Below are 20,020 nucleotides of genomic sequence, written 5' to 3'. Positions count from 1 at the left end.
TAATAGCCAAACCATCTACCCAAATCCTTGTTTGACTAACACTTGTAATAAAAACCTAGCTACCCAATCCCCATGTCCCTTCATTCAACAGAGTCCTAGTTCTAATAGGAAACCCCCCACTTGTCCACTCCTCTCACCCCAAATGATCTAGTCTATTGAGGGGTCTAACTCTCTTCTCTCTAGAATCCTTCTTCCCATCCAACACTCCCTGTACAAGCCACATGCCCCTATAGGAGATCTCATTCCACCCACTCCTTCCTAGCACACTCGAGTCCCATGCTTTCCAATTTCATCTCTCGCTCTCCCATGCCTAATTCATCTCTCTCTCCTTGTCCCCTAAAATTTTCGTATCTTCTCTTCTAAGCAACCTAATCCCTCTCTAACTCTTTCTACCAATCCCAACCATCTCTAAGATTTTCCCTAGTCTGTATCTTCATTTCTTCGCTTGTGGGTGCTTCTTCAAGATGACTTGATACATGCTTGAGCTTAAAGTCTTGCATTGAGTTTTGCAGATTCTTTGTGTAGACCTTGATCTTTGTGTTTCTTGAATGAATTGCATATGAAATGCTTGATTGAAAATATTAGGAAAAACATGGTTAAGTTTTGTTATCATCAAAAAATAAATGGAGGTCAACCAAGGTCAACAATCGTCTTTATAGTAAAGTATCCTATTGGACTTCTTCCCCATGCGTTTATGTTGAGAAGATTATATACTTGTTTCATTATGTGATGAAATCAAACCTTACAATAAGTAGTCTATTGACCATATGTTGACTCCCCTTTTTATTTTGATGATAACAAAATTTAGTAGAGCTGAAAATTATAAATCTAGTATTTCAAATACCTTTTCCTTCAAGAGACATGTCTTTCAAGGTCTAAAACATCAAAACAAATCAAACATCTTAGAGATCTTAGGCATCGTGGAAAGTCAAGAAATCTTGAAGAAGCACCCTTGAAAGATTAAGACAAATTAAAGACTAGAGTTTAGGTCTTACTGAGATATGTCAAAACTTAGTCCATGTAAAAGAGAGTCGTCCAACTTCTTCAAATTTGAGGTACAATGCAAACTTGGAGCTTTAGGATATAACATGCATTCAAACATGTTTTAAAACCATCATATACACATTTAAAACATCTTAGAAGCACTTAAGATCATTCATTTTCATGCTTTCAAAGTATATTAGTTGAACTGGAACTGGAATGATCAATAAATATCTCTCAATGATTGATCATCCAAATGTGCACATGGAAAAATTATAAAGCATGATTGATCAACCTAAGTCAATTGTTCGATCATTCAAAATATGGCCAAATCATGCTATAAAGCATAATCGATCTACCTATTTGGACTGATCGATCAATACTGTCTAGGCAAAGAAATTTCATGTTGATCGATCGATCAACCTATAAGACTGATCGATCATACTGAACTTTGTCAATCAGGAACATAAAGAATGATTGATCATGGGAAGTTCACTGATCGATCATACTTGCAATGCATTACCAGAAGGAATTCTAATTGATAGATCATACCTTAGCATTGATCAATCAACTTAAAATATCAAACCCAATGTGAAGATATTGATCCATCATACCATCGATCAATAAGATACATTCTGATAGAAAAATAGTCGTTACACTTGATTGATTGATCAATCAATCACTTTATAGTCATCAATCAATCACTTTATAGTCATCGATCAATGTAAACACTGACTTTTGCAAATGGGCAAAAAACAACTAGTTTAGCTTAGAAAACTTATAAATACCTTACCAAACCTTCCATTGAGAAGATAATGAGTATTTATTAGCATATTCTCAAACCTGTACTATCAATTCTTTGAAAATCCTTCTAAAGTGTTTTGGTGAGAAAAAGTGAGCCTACACTCTAGAAAATCCCATACTCTTTTATCAAATCCTCTCATTTGCATCTACATTAGACAAGCCCCTTCATTTCCATTATGCTACAAAGCTGGAGGTTTGGATCTCTCAAGGAGAAGATACTCTCCAAGTAATAAAGGGTGTAAGTCTTATCCTTTATTTTGTAATTTTCTTTTGAGAAAGGTTCATCTAGAACCTATTGAAATTTAGATAGAAAGGGCCTAACTAGAGCTATAATCCAGTTAATCTCTTAGAGAGATTGTTTATTAAAATGTGTATTTGAGCTACACGCGGTTTAATGAGAGCCAAAATCTTTTTTATGTAAATTCAACTAATAGAGCTAAATTAGTGGAATTTTCCAAACACGGGTTTTTGGATGGTGAATACCAAATGGGAAAATAGATAACAAAACATTTTGTGTTATCTTTGTGGTGTATGAATGTTTTACTTTTTAATTTGTATGTTTGTAAGCTTTCTATTTTCGCGCCTTAAGTAAAATTTTAATTTATAAGCCTCAATTCACCCTCCTTTTGAGAAGCCACCTGAGCTAACCTAGCCCATATCCCCCACTCAAAGGGCATTGTTATAAAATGTAAAAGTGTACTCTAGAAAAATATAGAACCCTAGAACAATGAATTTATTATTTAAGAGTTTCTATATCATGGATTAAGGAAGTCTCCCTACCCACAAAAATCGACTATGTTCATTTTTTGGTTTCGATTCACTCTTTACAAAGAGAGATGGTTCTCCTTTGGAATAAAAGAGATAAACATTTTGAAAGTCCACATGAACTAAAATAAGAGAAAATGTGCTCCTTCCTAGTCCCTTACCATGCCAAAGGAGAGGGAAGGGCAGTAGTGAAAAAATGTCCCAGCCAATGACTTAATTGATGGGGTTGGACTAACCAAGTCATCAATTGGATTGATAAATGTTAATACCAGGTTTTGACCATTTTGGATTTTATGACCTCATGGCTCATATTTGTGTATAAAACTCGCACTACATCATCAGCCTATTTAACCGGGTTCAACCGGACCTAAACTGCCCTTTCCTCACTCTTTTTTGCTTTTATTTGTTTATGAGTGACATTTACCTAAAATAACAAGTTGATGATAATTTCATATGATTAAAGAAAAAGGGCCTGGGTTACCTCAAGCACAGATAGGGAAATCCTTGCGAGGCGTTTGTGAGAGAGAACTCTGGGGAGGCTTTTCGTTGCAGTTTCTGTCTCCGGTTGTCGACTTATTCTGGAGAACCAGCAAAAAAGAGGTAGGTTGTTTTTTATTTTCCTTTTAAGAGGTGAAGGGGAGGTAGGAGAGGAGCCCGAAGTTTGGGAGGTGGAACCTCCCCTTCCTTCCAGTGTCTCCCTCCCAAACAGCAGACCTCTCTGCTGTGTAGGGAAAGAGAAAGAGAGAAGCCCCTTTGTTACGCTCTCTGCCATTTCAATGGGCTGGGGCGTCCTGCGGACAGGCATGGTTGCTTGTAATTACCAAAGATATCACTCCCTCCCCCTACTTTGGCTGTCTCTTCTTAGGGCTAGCTGCTCCTTTAGGCTACTTTTTTTAGTTATTTGGACTACTCTCTCAGCTCTTTTCTTTTCAGGTTAAGTGCCATCAACCATCGGCGTTCGGGTCAGCGGTCGGTAAGTTTTCACTTTGGCAGTTCTAGTCTTTCTTAGATGATTGTCGTATTGTATACAGCGATTCCGCTCGTTTTTAAGAGTATAACTGCTCGTCATTATGCTTGACATATCTCGATTAGGCTATGATGAGTGATGTCGAGGAAGAACAAGGGCATAATATAGATGAAACTCCCAATGGGGAACAAGCGTCTTTTGCGGGGGTTGTTGATGGTGAAAAGAGTAAAAAGGGGAAAAGGAAGAGAAAAAGACATTCAGACAAAGAAGCTGGTGCTACTGACAAACGTGGTGTTTGCTATTTGAGTCGGGTCCCTCCTCACATGAATCCCTTGAAACTTCGTCAGATTCTATCCCAGTTTGGAGAAATACAGAGAATCTATTTGACTCCTGAGGGTAATGAGACTTTTTTTTCTCAAATTTCATTGTTCACTAGATTTATATTGGTATCCAGTTTGTAAACCATCGAGGCCCTTAAATTTTATCCACAAAAGAAAAATGTATATGCTACTTTGGAGTTGTCTCTGAGTGATAATCAAAATTTGATCTTGATTGCAGATCCTACAGCTCGCTTTCAACGGAAACGAGCCGGTGGATTTCGTGGTCAAGAATTTTCTGAAGGGTCAGTATATAAGTTAACCATAGAAGCTCGTGTTAAGCTTTTTTAGTATTTTTTCTATTTCTATTTGCCAAAAAGAAAAGTTGTAGATAAAATAAAATGAAGATTGCAACCTTTCTTTGTTGATCTTTATTGGCCTTTTGAATTGTATGGATCCTCAATTTTCTTTCCACTCATTTTTATTTCTTGCGGCAATGTCAAACTTTTTCAGATGGGTTGAATTTGCTAAGAAAAGTATGGCCAAGAGAGTTGCAAATATGTTAAATGGAGAACAAATAGGCATGTCTTTCTAACTCTATGTAGCACATTGCAGAAGCATTCTCATTTGCTATGTGAAGCTTCTATGCATTTCCCATATTATTTCAAAATCGGTCATGTATGCCGAGTTCAAGTTAAAGTTGGTAGTAGTCTATTGGTTCTTTCCCCCTAATAGCTGCTTATGTTATGATTAGGTGGGAAGAAAAGATCATCATTCTATTATGATCTGTGGAACATCAAGTACCTGAGTAAATTCAAGTGGGATGATCTTACAGAAGAAATTGGTAATTGATTATTAATTTTGAAATGCCAAAGTTAAAATGTTGTTAAAATGGTCAGTCATTCATATATTATTTGCTAATGCAGCTAACAAGGAAGCCATTCGGAAACAGAAGTTGACTCTGGAGTTATCTTTAGCCAAGAAGGAGCGGGATTTCTACATCTCAAGGGAGGAAAAGTCTCGTGCTCAGGAGGCAATTCAAGAACGTTTGCAGAAGGTTAGGCTTCATCTTTTTTCATTATCCCGTATTTCTTTTGCCTTAGTTTTAGTTTAGACAATGCTTGTGTCAAAAAAAAATAAAAAAATTCTGGGATATATTTTTTTTCATTAGGAACCTGGAGTGGTCTGGGCAGCAGTGACTTAGTTAAAGTTGTCATAATCTAGGAATTGTTAAGGAAAACTGTAAAATGGGAAGTCGTGAAGGAAACACAATAGTTTTCTTTTTTTATTGAAAGATTGAAGGTTTTATTAAGCAAAGCTAAAAACAAATAGCAAGCAGGGGGGTGGGGGTGGGGGGTTGACAGCTAGAAGTTGGAGATTGACCCCTTCTTTAGCATATTTATCGGCTAAGCCATTGGCTGACCTTCACACATGGGAGCAAGAGATATCAAGAATATTACAAATGGAGGCAATTTTATGTAAGAGACCAGAGCCTGCAGGAGAGCATGTGGCTAGATTGAAAAGGCCCCCGGTGAAATTCCAAAGATCCAAAGTGATCGGGGCAATGCACCAAAAGGTGGTCAATCGATTCTTGGTTCCCATTACACATTTTGCATTGATCAAATCCTGTTTGGACCACTCCTCTTCTGGCCAGGTTGTCATAAGTGGAGATTTTCCCTTGGAGGGCACTCCTCGTGAAAAAAACCACTTTTGGGGCCGTCTGCATCTTCCAGGTTTGCAGCAGCAATAAGGGTTGTCGATGCTGATCACTAAGGTGTTTGAACATGATGCCACTGAGAACTTCCCTTTTGACTCCAAGCTCCATATGGGGGAGTCCTCATCCTGGTTGTTCCATTCCAGCATTTGTTAGGTCTCTTCTGAAATTCTAAGTCCAAGAGATATCAGATATGGTGCGGGTGCATGCTTCCAAGAGAAAGCAGTCCAGATCCCTGGCACACCAGCAAGAGAAGGAATGCAGCCACGAGGGCAAGATCTTCCGAGTGTCCTTATGAAATCTAACTTTGTTCCCCTTCCCAACTTTAAATCTGATTCCTCTTTGAAACTCAGCCTTGAGCTTACAGATGGCTTTCAACATGGGCGAGGCCCTGTGAAGAGAGGAGACGGATGGCTCCCAGCATCCACTGTTCCCATACACAATGACCTTCATCCAAAGGCCATTTCCCATAGTATAGAATTTCACAACACTTGCACAGCATGGCTTTGTTCATCAACTAGATCATTCTAACGCCAGTCTACCATGGGCTTTCGGTTTACAGACATTTCCCTTCTCAGGGGTTGAAGCCAGAGTTCCTTCTTCAGCCCTTTCATAAGAAGTGCCTCTCAATTTCTTCAATTTTGTTGGCCATGCTGCCAGGACAGGATAAGAAAGAGAGGAAATAGTTGGGAAGGCCAGAGGGGGTTGATTTCAATAGAGTGAGCCTACCTCCTTTTAACAGGAATTTACTGTTTTGGGGGTAAAGCGCCTCTCCATTCTGTCAATTACAAAGTCCTACAATTTCTTGCCAACCCAAGATGAGGTAAGGGGGAGGACACTGAAGTAGGAGGGGAGGGTCTCCACCTTGCAGCTGAAGGTTGATGTCATTTCTTCCAGATCATAATTCACAATGTTGAATCCAAATATGGATGCTTTTGACTAGTTTTATTTCTGAGTGGATGCAACTCATTGAGAGTTAGCTTCACTTTGAGATTTTGCACTTGCATGATGCTTCTCTCACAAACAAAAACAGTATCATCCATTAATTGGATAGTGGGCATGTTGATTGCTTCAACTAGGGAGGCTGGCACCAGCCATCCAACTTGCTGGGCAGAGAAAGAAACTGAGAAGGGACTCATCTATCAGGTTGAATAGCAGCAGGGAGAGGGGATCTCCTTGACAAAGATCCCTGGAGCTATTGAAAATGCCGCATGTTGTGCCATTGATTAGAGGCTAGAAGAAAGCCAAAGAATCACACCTTTTGATCCACAATCTCTACCTTTGACCTATGTCCGTAGTTTCCATTATTTGGTCCAGGTATTTCTGACATACGGTCCAATGCCTTTTGAGGTCCAACTTTAAGATCACTCTGGGGAGCCAGCTTCTTTTGAGTGAGTGGATGATTCGTGGACTGTCATTGCTGCATCCAGAGTTTGTCGTCCTTTTACAAAGGTGGACTGGTTGGGTCTTATAATTGCTGGCAGAACCTTCTTGAGTCTATCAGTGAGAACTTTCGCAGTCACCTTGTAAGATACTTGAAACAAGGCTGATTGGTTGAAAGTCCATAGGTGTCTCTACTTGCTCCTCCTTGGGTATCAGGTTAATGAAAATTGGCTGACCTGGCCCTACTTGCAATTTCAATTTGGAAAAAAATCCTAAAAGATTGCTTGGATATCCTCCTTTATGAAGTGCGAACAGAACTTCTAAAACTCAAGATTATACCCATCCGGGCCTGTAATTTTGTCAAGTGGCAGATGAAGGACAACATCTTCGAACTCTTTGGGCGAGAATGGGGACTTCCAGTATTTGTGTTTGTTGCTTGCTAAGGCCTAGGAATTGGAGGTGGTTTGTGAATGACCTGCTGATCTCCTCTTCAGAGGACAGCCCTGAAAAGAAACTGGAAATGTCATTATATAAGGAAGAACGATCCAGTGTTAAGTCCCCATTAGTTACTAGGGTGTTAGTATAGTTCGCTCTTCTATGGGAAGAAGCAATAGCATGAAAGAATTTAAAATTTCCCGGTCCCCCTCCTTCAGTCATTTGAAGCGTGCCTTTTATTTCTAGATGGCATGCTCATGGTTAACAATCTTGAAGAGGAAGTATGCCCTTTGTTCCTAGACGGCATGCTCATGGTTAACAATTCAAAAGGAGAATTGGAATCGGTAGGGGATAGTGGTATACTTTCCTCAAGGAGAGCCAGATTGCTTACTTGGTTGAGAAGGGCATTAAGTTTCGAGAGAAAGCTGCAATTTCAGCTTGGGTCAGGACTTTAACTGGGCTCTTAGGAGCTTCAGCTTTAGACAACATTGCTGATTTGCTCTTCCATCCCATCAATGCTGGACCGCCATTCTTCAACCAGCTTAAGAAGCCATCTTTGAGGAGCCACACATTTTCAAATCGGAAAGGAGCAGCTCCTATAGCTCATCTTGGTGTCTAAAAGGATGGAACAGTGATCTGAGGTGGCCCTTGGGAGAGTGCATCCAGAGCTGTCATTGTGTGCTTGTTTGCTTTCTTGGTTGGCCAGAAACCTGTCCAATTTGGAAAGGATATAGGGGGGACTGACCATTAGTTCAGGTGAATCTGCGTCCCAAGAGAGCAACTTCTTCGAGGTTGTAAGCTTCAATGAGGTCAGCGAATTTCCTCATAGATGTAGTTATGCGGGGACATCTTGGGGATTTCTCATCCATGAATCTAATGACGTTGAAGTCTCCAGTAAGAAGGATGGGCATGTTATTCGTATCATCCAGGAGCTAAGAGATTTTATTACAGGAGTTCTGCTGTGAACTTCTACTAAGCCCATGGTTGCTAACCAGGGACGGGCAATGCACGGTGATAAGATCTTTCAAATTGCAAGATATATAAAAATACCACAGCGAGATCCCAGTAATTGGATCGTAGAAGCATCCCAGATGATAGGGATGCCCCCTGAAGATCTGTATGCGTCAACTGCCAATCATCAGAAATTGTTATCATACCAGATGGCCTGATGACGCTCTCAGACATTGAAGAGATCTCGGTTTCTTGTAGAACAGCAATATGGACACCGGCCTTTGATAGGTCTCCAATAAGGGTGTTTGCTGTTCCAGCTCCTCCGACACTCCAGGAGAAAATCTTCATTGATGACCTGCTGTTATTCTTCTTACTGAGGTGCCCTTGTGATGCTGCACAAGAAAAACTGTGTAGCTATATTCTCGTAAGTCATAGTGGAACATGTCCGCCAACTCCTGAATTCTTTGCCACATAGAAGCATCACCATACCTTGCCATATGGGTAGGAAGGGGGATATCTTCCAGTATGTTTTTCGATGCACCGTTTGATGTGTGATCTCCCTGGCTGGTAGTTGCTGTTAAAGCAATCTTGACATTTTGTCGCTGGAGTTACTGATCTGAGGACAGGATCCTGCTAGATGTGGTGATGAGGAGTTCAAATAGATTTTTGCAAAGAACGTATCTGTCCATCATCCTCCATCTGTTGCTTCGGCTGGGTCATCTTTGTCTTCTGGGATCTGCCTCTTGTTCACCAATTTGGGATAGCCTGGATAGGGACAGTTTAAATACAGATGGTAGGGGGGATTTGAGGCTTGGTTAGATGGTGAAGATTGGAGCATGATCAGGTTAATTTCAGTGGTAGGAGAAGAAGAGGAAGCCGGGATGGTGGAGTCATGGTTTGGGACATCCATCAGGGGCAGTATTTCACGGTAGGGATTTGGGTTTTGCAGGAGAGAGGACAATGGCTCGGGAGTTTTGGTTTGGGTGCAGTGGGGCCTGAGGGGGATGTGAGTAGTTTGCTTTGAGGTAGAATTGGGTCTGGTCACATGGCAGTATCAGAAGGCTGGACAGGAAGTGGACTGGCAAGTGATGTAGAAGCATCAGGGGGCGGGTTTTTTATGTGGCAGTTCTGTCGGGGGTTGATCTGGGACATGGTCATCTTTTGGAGCATTCAGCAGTGGGTTGGTGGCCAGCTCCATGTCACTCCCATCATTTCTGTGCGGGTTTAAATTCAAATTGTCTCAAGTGGTGGGCTCGCTGCATCCTGACGTCCAACGTCACAAACACGATGAATGTCTGACTAAAAACTAAAAACAAGAGAGCAACCAATGCCTCGTGACAGCAGTTCTGATGCACTGAAAGTGTTATAAACTGTTGACTACAGTTGTATGCCTACACATTCTCTACATTGTTGACTTGAAGAAGACCTCATATTAGAAATCTTTGCATGTGGCCATTATGCTAAACACCCAATTCACAAAGTCTAAGAAAATAAGTGCAGATTTACTGTGAAATGTCCTATGTAATAAACCGGTAATAGGTTAAAATGTCACTAATTACACGTGCAGTTGCAACTCTACATATTTTGCATCCAAAGGTTTTCTCTTCTGGCTTACTACTGTGCCCATTTTTGCTTGTAAAGATTGCCAACATGTGGAGCTATGTACAATAACCAATATGATAGATTATGCACATGAAAAGAATTTTGATAGCATATGTTTTCTGTGGAAGAGTGAATCTTCTAGTTTCTTTTATTGTTTTCCCATTCTTAAACACTTCACTAAACCAGGTCTTTCAATTTATCTTCTCTAATGAAGGAGTTTAGATCTATGCTTTCTGATAATGATTTTGCTAGCTTGTAGTACTTTTATAAAAAAAAAAAAAAAAGTTTGTACTTTTTCTAAAACCAATTTTACTGCAATTTGTTATCTTTTTTGCTGATGGACTGGTAATGCCTGTGATGATTCTGACATGTTTGACATTTGGAAATTAATGTCTTAGATTCATTTAACGTTGCAAACATGAATATGTATTCATTCATTTCTTACCATTTATTTTTTAACACTACCGCAGAAGCAGAAGACTCGAGAGAGTACAGAATTAAATGCTAATATTGCAATGGTCACAGAGAAACCCAAAATCATTCGCAAATTTCAACAAACATTGTCAGTTGTGGATCACATGAATGAAAACAAACCAAAGCTTTCAAAAGGCCTTTTGGTTGGGGTAAGTATTTTCCACTTATAAATAGGATTTTATACACAAAAGCTCTAAAATAGCTCTTATACACACCCCCTTGAACTGAATGATATCCAAGAAAACCACTAAATTCAGATACACTTCATCTTTCTCTATCTGGAAGTGAACTGTGAGCCTGGACTTCGTAAAGGGTGAAGTTTCCCAAAAAATAGCTCTATTTTTTACTTTTGGCTCTACATCATTGGTTTGTGAACCACCATCTCAATGTGGAGTATATTGAACAGGTCCTACTAGTTCAGATGATCCCACATTGAAGGAAGTGTCATAACCAATCTATAGTAATAGACAGAAGGAGATGTTAAGATAAAATTCCATTTTCTTGATTTTCCCTGTATGTATTATAACTGTGTCTAGAGGTGCTCGACTATGTTTCTAGTTTCAACTGTTTTTACCTAAAGTGACCTTTTTTAGGTTTTTGGTGTTTCATCGTGATCAAGCCCACCAAATGCATTGGGAACTGACGACGTGCCTGAGTCTTGTGGAATTTTGATGTCCATTCACAATATGTGGAACAAAATCAGTGGAGCTGCTACACGAGTTCAAATGTGCATTCTGTAAAAAGTCCATTACAAAACCGCAGTGAAGCTGCCACAGGATTTCAATTTTTTTATTTTGAAATAGATTCTAAAGCTTTGTTCAATTAGATAAACAATGCATTCTCTTTTGGACACCACAGATCGTGGCTGTTTCGGAGTTCGAATAATCTTATGTCACAGGTATTCTTGCTATTTACCTGCAAGAGTTTCTGCCTCATTATTTGGGTTTCTCCGGTTGAGTTTTAAATACTGTTTATTACCTAAACTGTTAAGAAGAAAATACTAGTACAAAGAGAAGGTAATCAGGTCATTATTAATGGTATTGAAACCTCTGGTAATTCTAGTCAAACTACTAATAGTACCACTCAAACTCCAGAATCTTCACAAACACAAGGGAGGGAGAAAAAGGGTGCTTCAGAAACGAGACTGGAACCACAAACAGCTTCTGGGTTTCCCACCATGAACAGTAAAACCTTTTCGGATTCTCTGGCATGACCAGCTTGGCTCGTCTCTTGCCTGGCAACCGAACACCCATTATTCCAGCTATATTTTTCTGACGATGAACAGTAACGAAAGACCTGGAAAGAAAAAGAACCAACTTCTTTTATGTATGGGACGAAAAAGGGAGAGATTAATGCATGAAAAAGAGAAGAACCAACTGGTCATGTGGACTTTCCCCCATTTATGTTCATGAATCGTTCAACAAGGGTTTTCCGTAAACAGATTCAGTGGTTTTGGAAGGATTAAGGTGGGTCTCTTATGTCGTTTGCCAATCTCCTTCTCTCTATCTTCTTCAATGGATTGAATGTGGAAAGAAATTCTTTTACATAAAAAGGGGAGAACAGAATCCGTTGCACCAACCTGATTTCTTGTTGCGGGAGAAGATGATATATATATGGAGCAGATTACAAAAGAGTTGTTGCTGAGGTGGGTCTCACTGTTACCTGCTCCATGCAAAAGAGACAGGACAAAGATCAAAACCTTGTAAGTTAACTCAACATAGTAAAGCAACTGAGATGATTGAATTAAATCCATCACATGAGCGTTAGAAAAGATATCCCAAAGTCATAAAATAACTCTTGTTCGTTTCCAACGCAGCTTAAGCAGAATAAAAAATCACGTTTCTTCTCCAACACACTGTAACTCTAACATCCCACCTGAAACATAGCATGGGTTTAAGTAAAATTTGTCAAGCAAGAACTGATGTGGTCAAGTAACAGTGGTTTATAGCCCTACTCTAAACGAACTAAAATTGCCTTAAAAAAGAATTGCACTTGTTGTAAGAGCATGAGAGATTTTGTAGGATTATCAATAATTTGCTTGTTGGTGTCATTCCAAGTGATACATAAATATTTGCCAATCTCCTTCCACTTGACAGCACTTGGGTCCCAGTTGTTGTTCCTATGATGTTTAAACTTTGAACAATACTTGATGCTTCCCCTTTCTTGAGAAAACTGGAAGAATAAAAATATATACAAGTCTTCCTTGTCATAAAGTGGGATCCAGCTCTCTTATCATCTTCCTGTCTTGTGGTGATCAACATAACATCAGTAGCACATGGTTGGTACTTGTTTGTACTAGCAGTGCCTTTGCTGTGTTTGGAGAATTGCCCCAGACTCACATGGACCCCTCCTCACTATCACCCTTCCAGTAGATAAGATTCAATGAGATTACAACAGATGCTTGTGTCATGACAGAGAATGACGGAGAGAGGAAGAGATTCATGGTGAGAGACTGCTGTTGGTTAAAGATACAGAGAATGACTGAGAGAGAGGAAGAGATTCATGGTGAGAGACTGCTCTGGGTTAAAGATACAGAAATGACTGAGAGAGAGGAAGAGATTCATGGTGAGAGACTGCTCAGGGTTAAAGATACATCTTAACAAATGAAAGAAGCCTCTAGTTTTCCTCATAAGAACTGTGGGCTGACAGACTGCAGTGGAAATTCCGATGCATTTGTTTAATAGTTTCCACTGGTAGGAGATGATTTCCAGGGAAGATCAGAGCTCGTGACAACAGGCTGGAAGGCCACATAGAGATAAACCCATGCATTATTCTCTTTGTGTGATGTCTCTGACACAGGCCCCGTGCTTCCCTTTCTCTCATCTCTCACTCTACTGATTGGATTGACATCTCTCCCCATCTGTATAAATACCAGAAACCCTATTCCTTCGTCTCCAACACTTTGCACTCTCCACTTGACACATTTCAAAGCTTCAATAGTTGAGCTCAGAAGTAACAGAATCATGGGTATCCGTTTGTTGAGCGTGGTTCAAGCCAAGCAGATGCTGAAAAGGTCCCTAACACGAGACAGATCCTCCAATGCAGCAGCAGAAGCAGCAGCCGTGCCTAAGGGCCATTTTGCCGTCTATGTTGGTGAAACCCAGAAGCGATTCGTGGTTCCAGTTTCACTGTTGAAGCACCCTTCCTTCCAGAACTTGCTCAGAAAAGCAGAAGAAGAGTTCGGTTTTGATCATCGAATGGGCGGCCTCACCATTCCGTGCAACGAAGACGCCTTTCTAGCTCTCACCTCTCATTTGAATCATAGCTCATGAGAAGACCCCGCATCAACACTGAAACAATGACAGCCGGCGAGGAAGAGAAACCCGATTTGTGCCGGCATAGAGAGGATCATTCAAGCTCCAGAATTTTGTTTAGTGACTTTCTTCTGACTTAGTTTTCTTTTGTAAAGAGGAGATTGATACAGTATCAAACAATCTCCATACAAACATCAAATTGATTTAATGGATTTCTCGTTCACCTCCTTTTTTTAAAAATTTTTTTTTGCCTTTTCAGCTCAGTTTTCGTCCTGTGACGGCGTTCCTTTTTACTAGAATAACCTACCTCCAACTCGTACACTCCGACGCGAGTCGCCGGCGAAACCCAAATCAGTTACAAACACCTGCACCCGTTTTAACAAAAATGTGAGAAGAGAACCCGCTCTGCCTCTTCCGAACCCAGTAGAGAAAAATAAATAATGGGACAAGATGGAAACGAATTCTGGCAGATTTTCCGGCCTGTTTTGTTTTTTACCTCTCGTCGGAAAGGTTGAAAGCCTGCGGAATTACCAATGCCTGCTTGTTCATGCTTTTGAATTAACCATTTTAGGAAATTACAGACTTTGGTCTCCAGCGTTTCGGGTCTTGAAGTTGCAGCTCCTCCAGCTGCATCCTCTCTATCCACCACGTTGAACGAATCGAAGCTACTCACAGGTATCTGTTTGCAACTAAGAGCTCCCTACTCCAGTCCAATTGCTGTCCGTCTCAAAGTGCAAATGTCGTCAGTCTATCTCGTAGCTAATAATAACGTTTCTCCGCTCTGCTCTTTCACAACAGAGCATCTCCCTTCTTCTTTACAGTGAAAGGGTTTTCAATAAGCAAATCGGCAAGCGTCTCCAAGAGGAGCTCTTTTAAATGGAACCTGAAGTAGGGGAAAAAAGAAAAGAAGAGAAGAGTTCTTGGCAACACAGGTTTTATTGACGTTTAAAAAATGATATTTTTGGCTGCATCATAGAGCATACTCACAGGAGATTGCAGTAGGAGACTTTTTTTTCTGCTATTTCGTGTCAAGGGCCTAGTTTTTATCTCAAATCTGCTCTAATTCATTCCATGTTACTCATGCAAACATCTGAATGTGGTTCAAATTTTGGCAACCCCAACTAAGTCTTAACCAAATGCAATCATGGTATTATGATTAGTAAGAGAGCAATAGTGAAGAACAAATAATAGTCACTTGGAGTTCAGTAAACAACCAGGATAACCTCAGCAACTTGAAAAAACAACAACAGATTTCTCCCAAAATTGTCAACAGATGAAAGTTACAGAAGTAGTTCATTCGGTCCCGATCTACTTTCTCTTGCACCAACAACCTATTCTCTGATTTCGTTATTAACCGGATAAATAAATAAAGCAATGAACACAATCATCTCGGCGTCCAGATCGCCGGAGAAAAGGATAGCTGAGTGCTTGCTCAATTTCATCGGTATTTTAGTGCAGAAGTCCAAAAAAAAATATTAGCATCCCAAGAATGCAGCAAGTTGAGCACCTTGAGAATTACTGGCACCTCAGTTGAGTAGTATTTGACAATCTTAAGTGGAAACAGGAGTGGGAGATGGACTTGTCTCCTCTGCTTGCAAGCTCTTGTAATAGTTGACAAGAGCCTTCCATCCGCCAGGGCACATAAAACCATCAGGAGGGTTCTCTCCGCTTCTGGCATAGGCCCTCATCTGACACATACAACATAAGTCCTCCAGTCATTACAAGGGCAAAAAAGATCTACCATGTACATGGTTTACATCCATCGTTCATAAAACTTGATTGATCAGTGGGCATTAAAAGAGCTTTCCCTAATTCCAAATAATCCAATCCTACTCATTCATAAATCCAGAGGAGAAAAAAGACAAGAAAGAGGAAAGAACTATGGACATTCAACTGGAACATTCTTTTTACTGTTTACTACTGAATGCATTCTTACCTTTGTCCCAGAGATGAAAAGAAAATCTTTAACCCGTGAAGTATCAAAGAAGGCCATCTTTTTTTCCAACGTATCATATGCTGCTACCTGTCATGAGTAACAGAAACCAATAATTAGTAGTGAAAGAGATACGAAGGGTATTATTCTTTGGCTTAAAAGAAAAAAAAATATTTAGGCATTAGACAATTTTCTGTTCCAAATAACAGATAGCCGGCAGCAAAAGCAGCAGAATTCTTGTGGTGCTATCACATTAATAGTCACTTTTATTGACTTGCACTCAAAACTTGATCCATGAAATAGACAAAAAATATAAGATTCTCTCAAGCATATGCCTTTATTTGTTGTCCTAGGATGACAATCTTAAAACCAAAAAATCAATAAAAATAAAAATTCTCCATCTCTGCTTTAACTTCTGCAGATGACCCAAAGTCTCATAATGCTTGCTACACAGACAGCTATAAGTCCATTCTGGTTAAGAATAACATAAAAGTCACTGAACCAAAGATCCTGCAGAAGTTGCAGACACACTGCTTCCTATAATCCCTAAGGGTTCTAAAAATCATATATCCTACTGATAATTCAGGTATCTTATTTTGGACAGGTTCAAAACCAATTGAAGATAATACTTTAAGTGAACCTTTCTAATGTACATGGGCATTAACATTGACCATAAGAAACAGTAATATTATATATGGCATATCAGGAAAGTAACAGTTCAATGTAGACAGTAGAAAAAGGACAGGAGCAAACCGAAGGCGTACTTTCATGTTTTGAAAGAGAAGGTATGAGTTCATAAGAGACTTGGTTTGGAAGAAGTTACAATTATGCAAAAACAGTGAACTAAATGTGAACATAACCTGTATGAATCACTGAATTAAACATGGTTGTATACCCTAAATTTCTAGGTAACAATGCTCCTAACAGCTCAGTCTCAGGAACACCAAGGATCCTTTTGCAAACATAGATCCGTTTCTGAATATTTCAAAAAAATGTAGCTACTTTTGAGGATGTTCACACAATGTAACTCACTCAAGATTTGTGTATTTTCTTAATTTCTTCAGCATCAGCACATTTCTTCTGAACAAATATGTTAAATATCCAACTTTTGAACATTCTGGATCTAATTATCCCAAGAACTCGAGTAATCAAGAGGTAATTCATATAAGAGGTAGTCAAAGCAGATTTCACGGGGCCAAGAAGCTATGGATTTTCAGTTTACAAGATTCACGGCATATAATCACCATAAAGGGCTTATTGACCTAAAAGAGATAATCAGAAAAGGTTAGCCATTCGCAGCTACAAAGGCTGGACATAAATATCTTGTCAACAAATCGCTGCATGAATGTTAAAAGAAGCACTCAAAGCAAAGAATGCAAAAGATAATATGTTCAAGTTTTGGAGGTTAGATGTGCTTACTCTGAAAGGTAAAATATTAAGTTTTTCTAATCCAGGAGCCATGCTTAAGACCTTCTTCCCATGATCAGGGTCATATAAGTCCCTCTTCTCTGTAGGATGACCCATTCCAGCAGGATCACGGCCCACAATATAGAAGTTTGCCCCTGCATTTATCCTTGCCTTTGCATGCCATTGTACTTCTGTGGGACCTGCATAATGCATTGGTGATGGAAATATAGACACAATAGTGGTCTCTGGGTCAAGCACTCCATCTTCCAAAACCTGAAGAAGAAAGATATCCACAATGAGGGTCAGATAGGTAGTCCATAGAGGCAATGAAAGTCACACTTATAGTGCTAAACTAAAGATCACTGCATTCATTCTGGTCATTTCTTCCAATGAAAAGACGCAAGCTTAAACAGGATATACCAACATAAGAATTAAGAAGTAAAACTAAGAGTTGAGAAACAAAAGTTTGTTAAACAAACCTTGCTATGCTGTTCCATACGAACATCCAAGGGTACATCATCCGCTTTCGTAAAACCACCTAGAGGATGGAGCAGTAGAATTGGATTCTTAAAACCCATTTCAAGAAGTCGCCTGCGTGTATCATTCATTAAAAGTGCATGGCCATTATGCACAGGGTTCCTTAATTGGAATGCAAATACTGCATCTGCTTGGCGCCGGTCAAACTCCTTGCGAAGTTCTTTTGGGGAAAGCCTGTAGTGGTCAAGACCATCATTATATTTGATTGGTTCAAACACTTCTAGGTCTCCACCAATCAGCCAATCTCCAGCAGGAGTTATTACCTCCTCAACATAAGGTAGTCCAGGTGCAGTTGTTCCCCATGTTCTTGCAATTCTTTCCTCTTTGTTGTGTTTATATATTTCAACTCTGCAACAACAGGAGATAGTTTGTACTTATAGAAAAGCTCACTAGGAGAGGACGCACACTGTTGCAGGATTTAGGCACCCCACCAAGCAGAATAAAAGACTTGGACAAACCAAAAAGAAGCCAGCAAACCAAATTATAAGTAATTCAGAAAAAGAAGAAGAAGAAGAAGAAAGTTTTCATATTCAAATGGCCTAGCAGCTAGAAATTTTGACCAATGCCTTAATGGATGACCAACTACAGAAAAAACAATGTGCAAGAGAGGGTTCTTGAATTCCATTAAAAGACATCAAGGCTGAAATTTTTGCAGTCGAAAAGATCAATCTAGAAGATATCCTTCATTATCTATCAGACTGCTGCTTACAGACGTTCAGTGGCTTCATTCCTTTCACTCCATCCAAGAATAGTGGATAAAGAGGCAAGCGAAAGTGTCTAATCACACAGAAGGAGAAGAATAAGCTGAAGAAATTGATTTCGGTATATTGATCGAACACCAGAAGCTATCAAATCGAAATTCTCAAACGGCAACTAAACGACAGCCGAAAGAAAAAATAAAATGCCACTTAAAAAATTTTAAAGCAGGCAACAACAAACGAAAAACCGCAGTTTCCAGGAAAAATAATACTGGAAAGAATGTGCAAACAGAAAAAACAAATAAATAAACAATCAAGGGGAGGATCACGTAAAAGAATTTTTCCTGTATTCAAAAATTTTATGGTATTCAAAAATTTGATGCTACAAGTGGTAGTCGTGAGTGACTAACTTGACACCCTTAACTAACTGCCATGAAAGCCTTTAGAATCAACACCTGGGAGCATTGAATAACCAGGCAGAAACGAATAAAGAACAAAAGTGCACAAAACCCACCTTCGGAGCACGCCAACAAGTTCTCCATTGGGACCAACCAATGCGACATCAGGGGACGACCCGATAGCTTCCTTCTCCTGATCATCAATGTCCAACACAATGGGCAACGACATATTAACAACGGAGCCATCATCCAACCTGAAGGAATTAAAATGCAGACTCTGCAAATACTCGTGCTCCCGCATGAACCCTCTCAAGGGGCTAGCCCACCCTTCGCTGATGACATGCACCCATTGCAGATCAATGGCGGAGAGTTTGGCCGTGGGCAGCTTAGAAGCCTCTAATCTCCTGCTGTCCCTCTCCGCGGCGGGTACCACCAGTTCAACGAGGGAACCGCCATCAGGGTCAATGAGAGAACTCTTAACCAAGAAACCACCGGCGGCGGCGCTTGTTTTGGAGGAGGAAGAAGACATCGGAATGACAGAGAAGAGAGAGATGGAGAGGGGGTTGGAATGGTAGATTGGGATAGAGGGGGGTTTCCGGGTTCTGGAAGTGCGGACGTTGAGATTGAGGTTGAGGCTTATTAGATGGGATCTGGCAGGTAGAGCCATCGAGCCGAACAGAAAGGAGAGGGAGAGGGAAGGGCGCCACAGTAGTTGAGAGAGTGTGTAAGAAGGAGGCAAGTGGTCCGACAGTGCCGGGAATGTTGGGAAAGAAAATTTTATTTAGAAGTATATGCGGTTGGAATTGGGAAATTCCGGAATGTTGAATTGACCGCAGTCCACATGTTTAATGGTCCATGTTTGTCATCTCGTGGAGGAGGTTATTTCATTAATTATCCGAACAGCTCTGCCATTACCCCAACGATTTCTTGGATTGGACTGATGGTTCGGCAGCGACGGAGACGCCGATTCCTGATGGAGGAAGAAGCTCAACCATCTAGTTTCAACGTCAATTATTTCCTCCGTGGGAAGACCGGAACGGCACCTTCAATGACGCTTTCGCAGACTGGGAGCGAAAACCCGATGGCGATGGCGATGGCGATGTAAACTCTGGATGATGAATTAAGCTTGCTTTATATCACGAAACACTTATGGTCCTGATCCATGATTATATCTACTAAACATTTTTGGAAGCCAGAAGTTGAAGATGACGAGAATGTAGTTTCTTTTCTTGAATTAGCTGAACGAGATTCCTTAATTGAATATTGTTATTTGTTGGATTTATAGTAGATAATTACCACAAGAGAGAGAGGAACAAAAGAAGAAGAGTGAGAGAGAGAAATAGAAGTTGAGAGAGAGTTTGAGAGAGAACGAAGGAAGGAGGATTAGGTTAATCGACGTC

The 20,020-nt window shown here is 40.1% G+C and overlaps 3 protein-coding genes across 5 annotated transcripts; 2 read left to right on the top strand and 1 right to left on the bottom strand.

Annotated features, from left to right (window-relative positions):
* The first annotated feature begins 2,998 nt into the window (after positions 1 to 2,998).
* Positions 2,999 to 11,326, top strand: LOC137939021 (pre-rRNA-processing protein ESF2). 3 transcript variants are annotated; one of them, XM_068784181.1, is made up of 9 exons: positions 2,999 to 3,150; positions 3,484 to 3,523; positions 3,643 to 3,913; positions 4,076 to 4,139; positions 4,348 to 4,415; positions 4,589 to 4,678; positions 4,761 to 4,891; positions 10,390 to 10,542; positions 10,987 to 11,326. In XM_068784181.1, the coding sequence occupies exons 3-9, from the start codon at positions 3,646 to 3,648 to the stop codon at positions 11,005 to 11,007; spliced, it is 795 nt and encodes a 264-aa protein (XP_068640282.1). In that variant the 5' UTR covers positions 2,999 to 3,150; positions 3,484 to 3,523; positions 3,643 to 3,645; the 3' UTR covers positions 11,008 to 11,326. The 3 variants fall into 3 exon arrangements, with proteins under 3 accessions (XP_068640282.1, XP_068640284.1, XP_068640283.1); XM_068784183.1 differs by lacking the exon at positions 2,999 to 3,150 and adding an exon at positions 3,168 to 3,351; XM_068784182.1 differs by lacking the exon at positions 2,999 to 3,150 and adding an exon at positions 3,168 to 3,363.
* Positions 11,327 to 13,355: 2,029 nt separating this feature from the next.
* Positions 13,356 to 14,004, top strand: LOC137938162 (auxin-induced protein 15A-like). The gene has a single exon (XM_068783150.1). The coding sequence runs from the start codon at positions 13,357 to 13,359 to the stop codon at positions 13,663 to 13,665; it is 309 nt and encodes a 102-aa protein (XP_068639251.1). The 5' UTR covers position 13,356; the 3' UTR covers positions 13,666 to 14,004.
* A 771-nt stretch (positions 14,005 to 14,775) lies between these two features.
* Positions 14,776 to 19,372, bottom strand: LOC137938708 (ATP sulfurylase 2-like). Its single transcript, XM_068783716.1, has 5 exons — positions 18,737 to 19,372; positions 17,467 to 17,872; positions 17,000 to 17,260; positions 15,584 to 15,670; positions 14,776 to 15,335 (listed from the first exon to the last, which is right to left on the bottom strand). Exons 1-5 carry the CDS (start codon positions 19,285 to 19,287, stop codon positions 15,198 to 15,200), a joined length of 1,443 nt encoding a protein of 480 aa, XP_068639817.1. The 5' UTR covers positions 19,288 to 19,372; the 3' UTR covers positions 14,776 to 15,197.
* Between the last annotated feature and the right edge of the window lie 648 nt (positions 19,373 to 20,020).

This window comes from Aristolochia californica, unplaced genomic scaffold, assembly GCF_029961685.1.
Source record: "Aristolochia californica isolate CCGP_79_NKW_82.1479 unplaced genomic scaffold, dmAriCali1.0.hap1 SCAF_8, whole genome shotgun sequence".
In the NCBI taxonomy this organism is placed as follows: domain Eukaryota; kingdom Viridiplantae; phylum Streptophyta; class Magnoliopsida; order Piperales; family Aristolochiaceae; genus Aristolochia; species Aristolochia californica.
Note: the sequence above shows the minus strand (reverse complement) of the source record. Positions and strands in the feature narration are given on the sequence as shown.

What these genes read in the sequence shown, in the direction of transcription:
- LOC137939021 (XM_068784181.1), top strand. Translation starts at nt 3,646, where the DNA reads ATGATGAGTGATGTCGAGGAAGAACAAGGGCATAATATAGATGAAACT. An exon ending in AATCTATTTGACTCCTGAGG is followed by an intron (nt 3,914 to 4,075) that starts GTAATGAGACTT and finishes TCTTGATTGCAG; the next exon opens with ATCCTACAGCTCGCTTTCAA. An exon ending in TGATCTTACAGAAGAAATTG is followed by an intron (nt 4,679 to 4,760) that starts GTAATTGATTAT and finishes TTGCTAATGCAG; the next exon opens with CTAACAAGGAAGCCATTCGG.
- LOC137938708 (XM_068783716.1), bottom strand. Translation starts at nt 19,287, where the DNA reads ATGGCTCTACCTGCCAGATCCCATCTAATAAGCCTCAACCTCAATCTC. An exon ending in GTATGGAACAGCATAGCAAG is followed by an intron (nt 17,261 to 17,466) that starts GTTTGTTTAACA and finishes TTTCTTCTTCAG; the next exon opens with GTTTTGGAAGATGGAGTGCT. An exon ending in TTAATATTTTACCTTTCAGA is followed by an intron (nt 15,671 to 16,999) that starts GTAAGCACATCT and finishes TACTCATGACAG; the next exon opens with GTAGCAGCATATGATACGTT.
- LOC137938162 (XM_068783150.1), top strand. Translation starts at nt 13,357, where the DNA reads ATGGGTATCCGTTTGTTGAGCGTGGTTCAAGCCAAGCAGATGCTGAAA.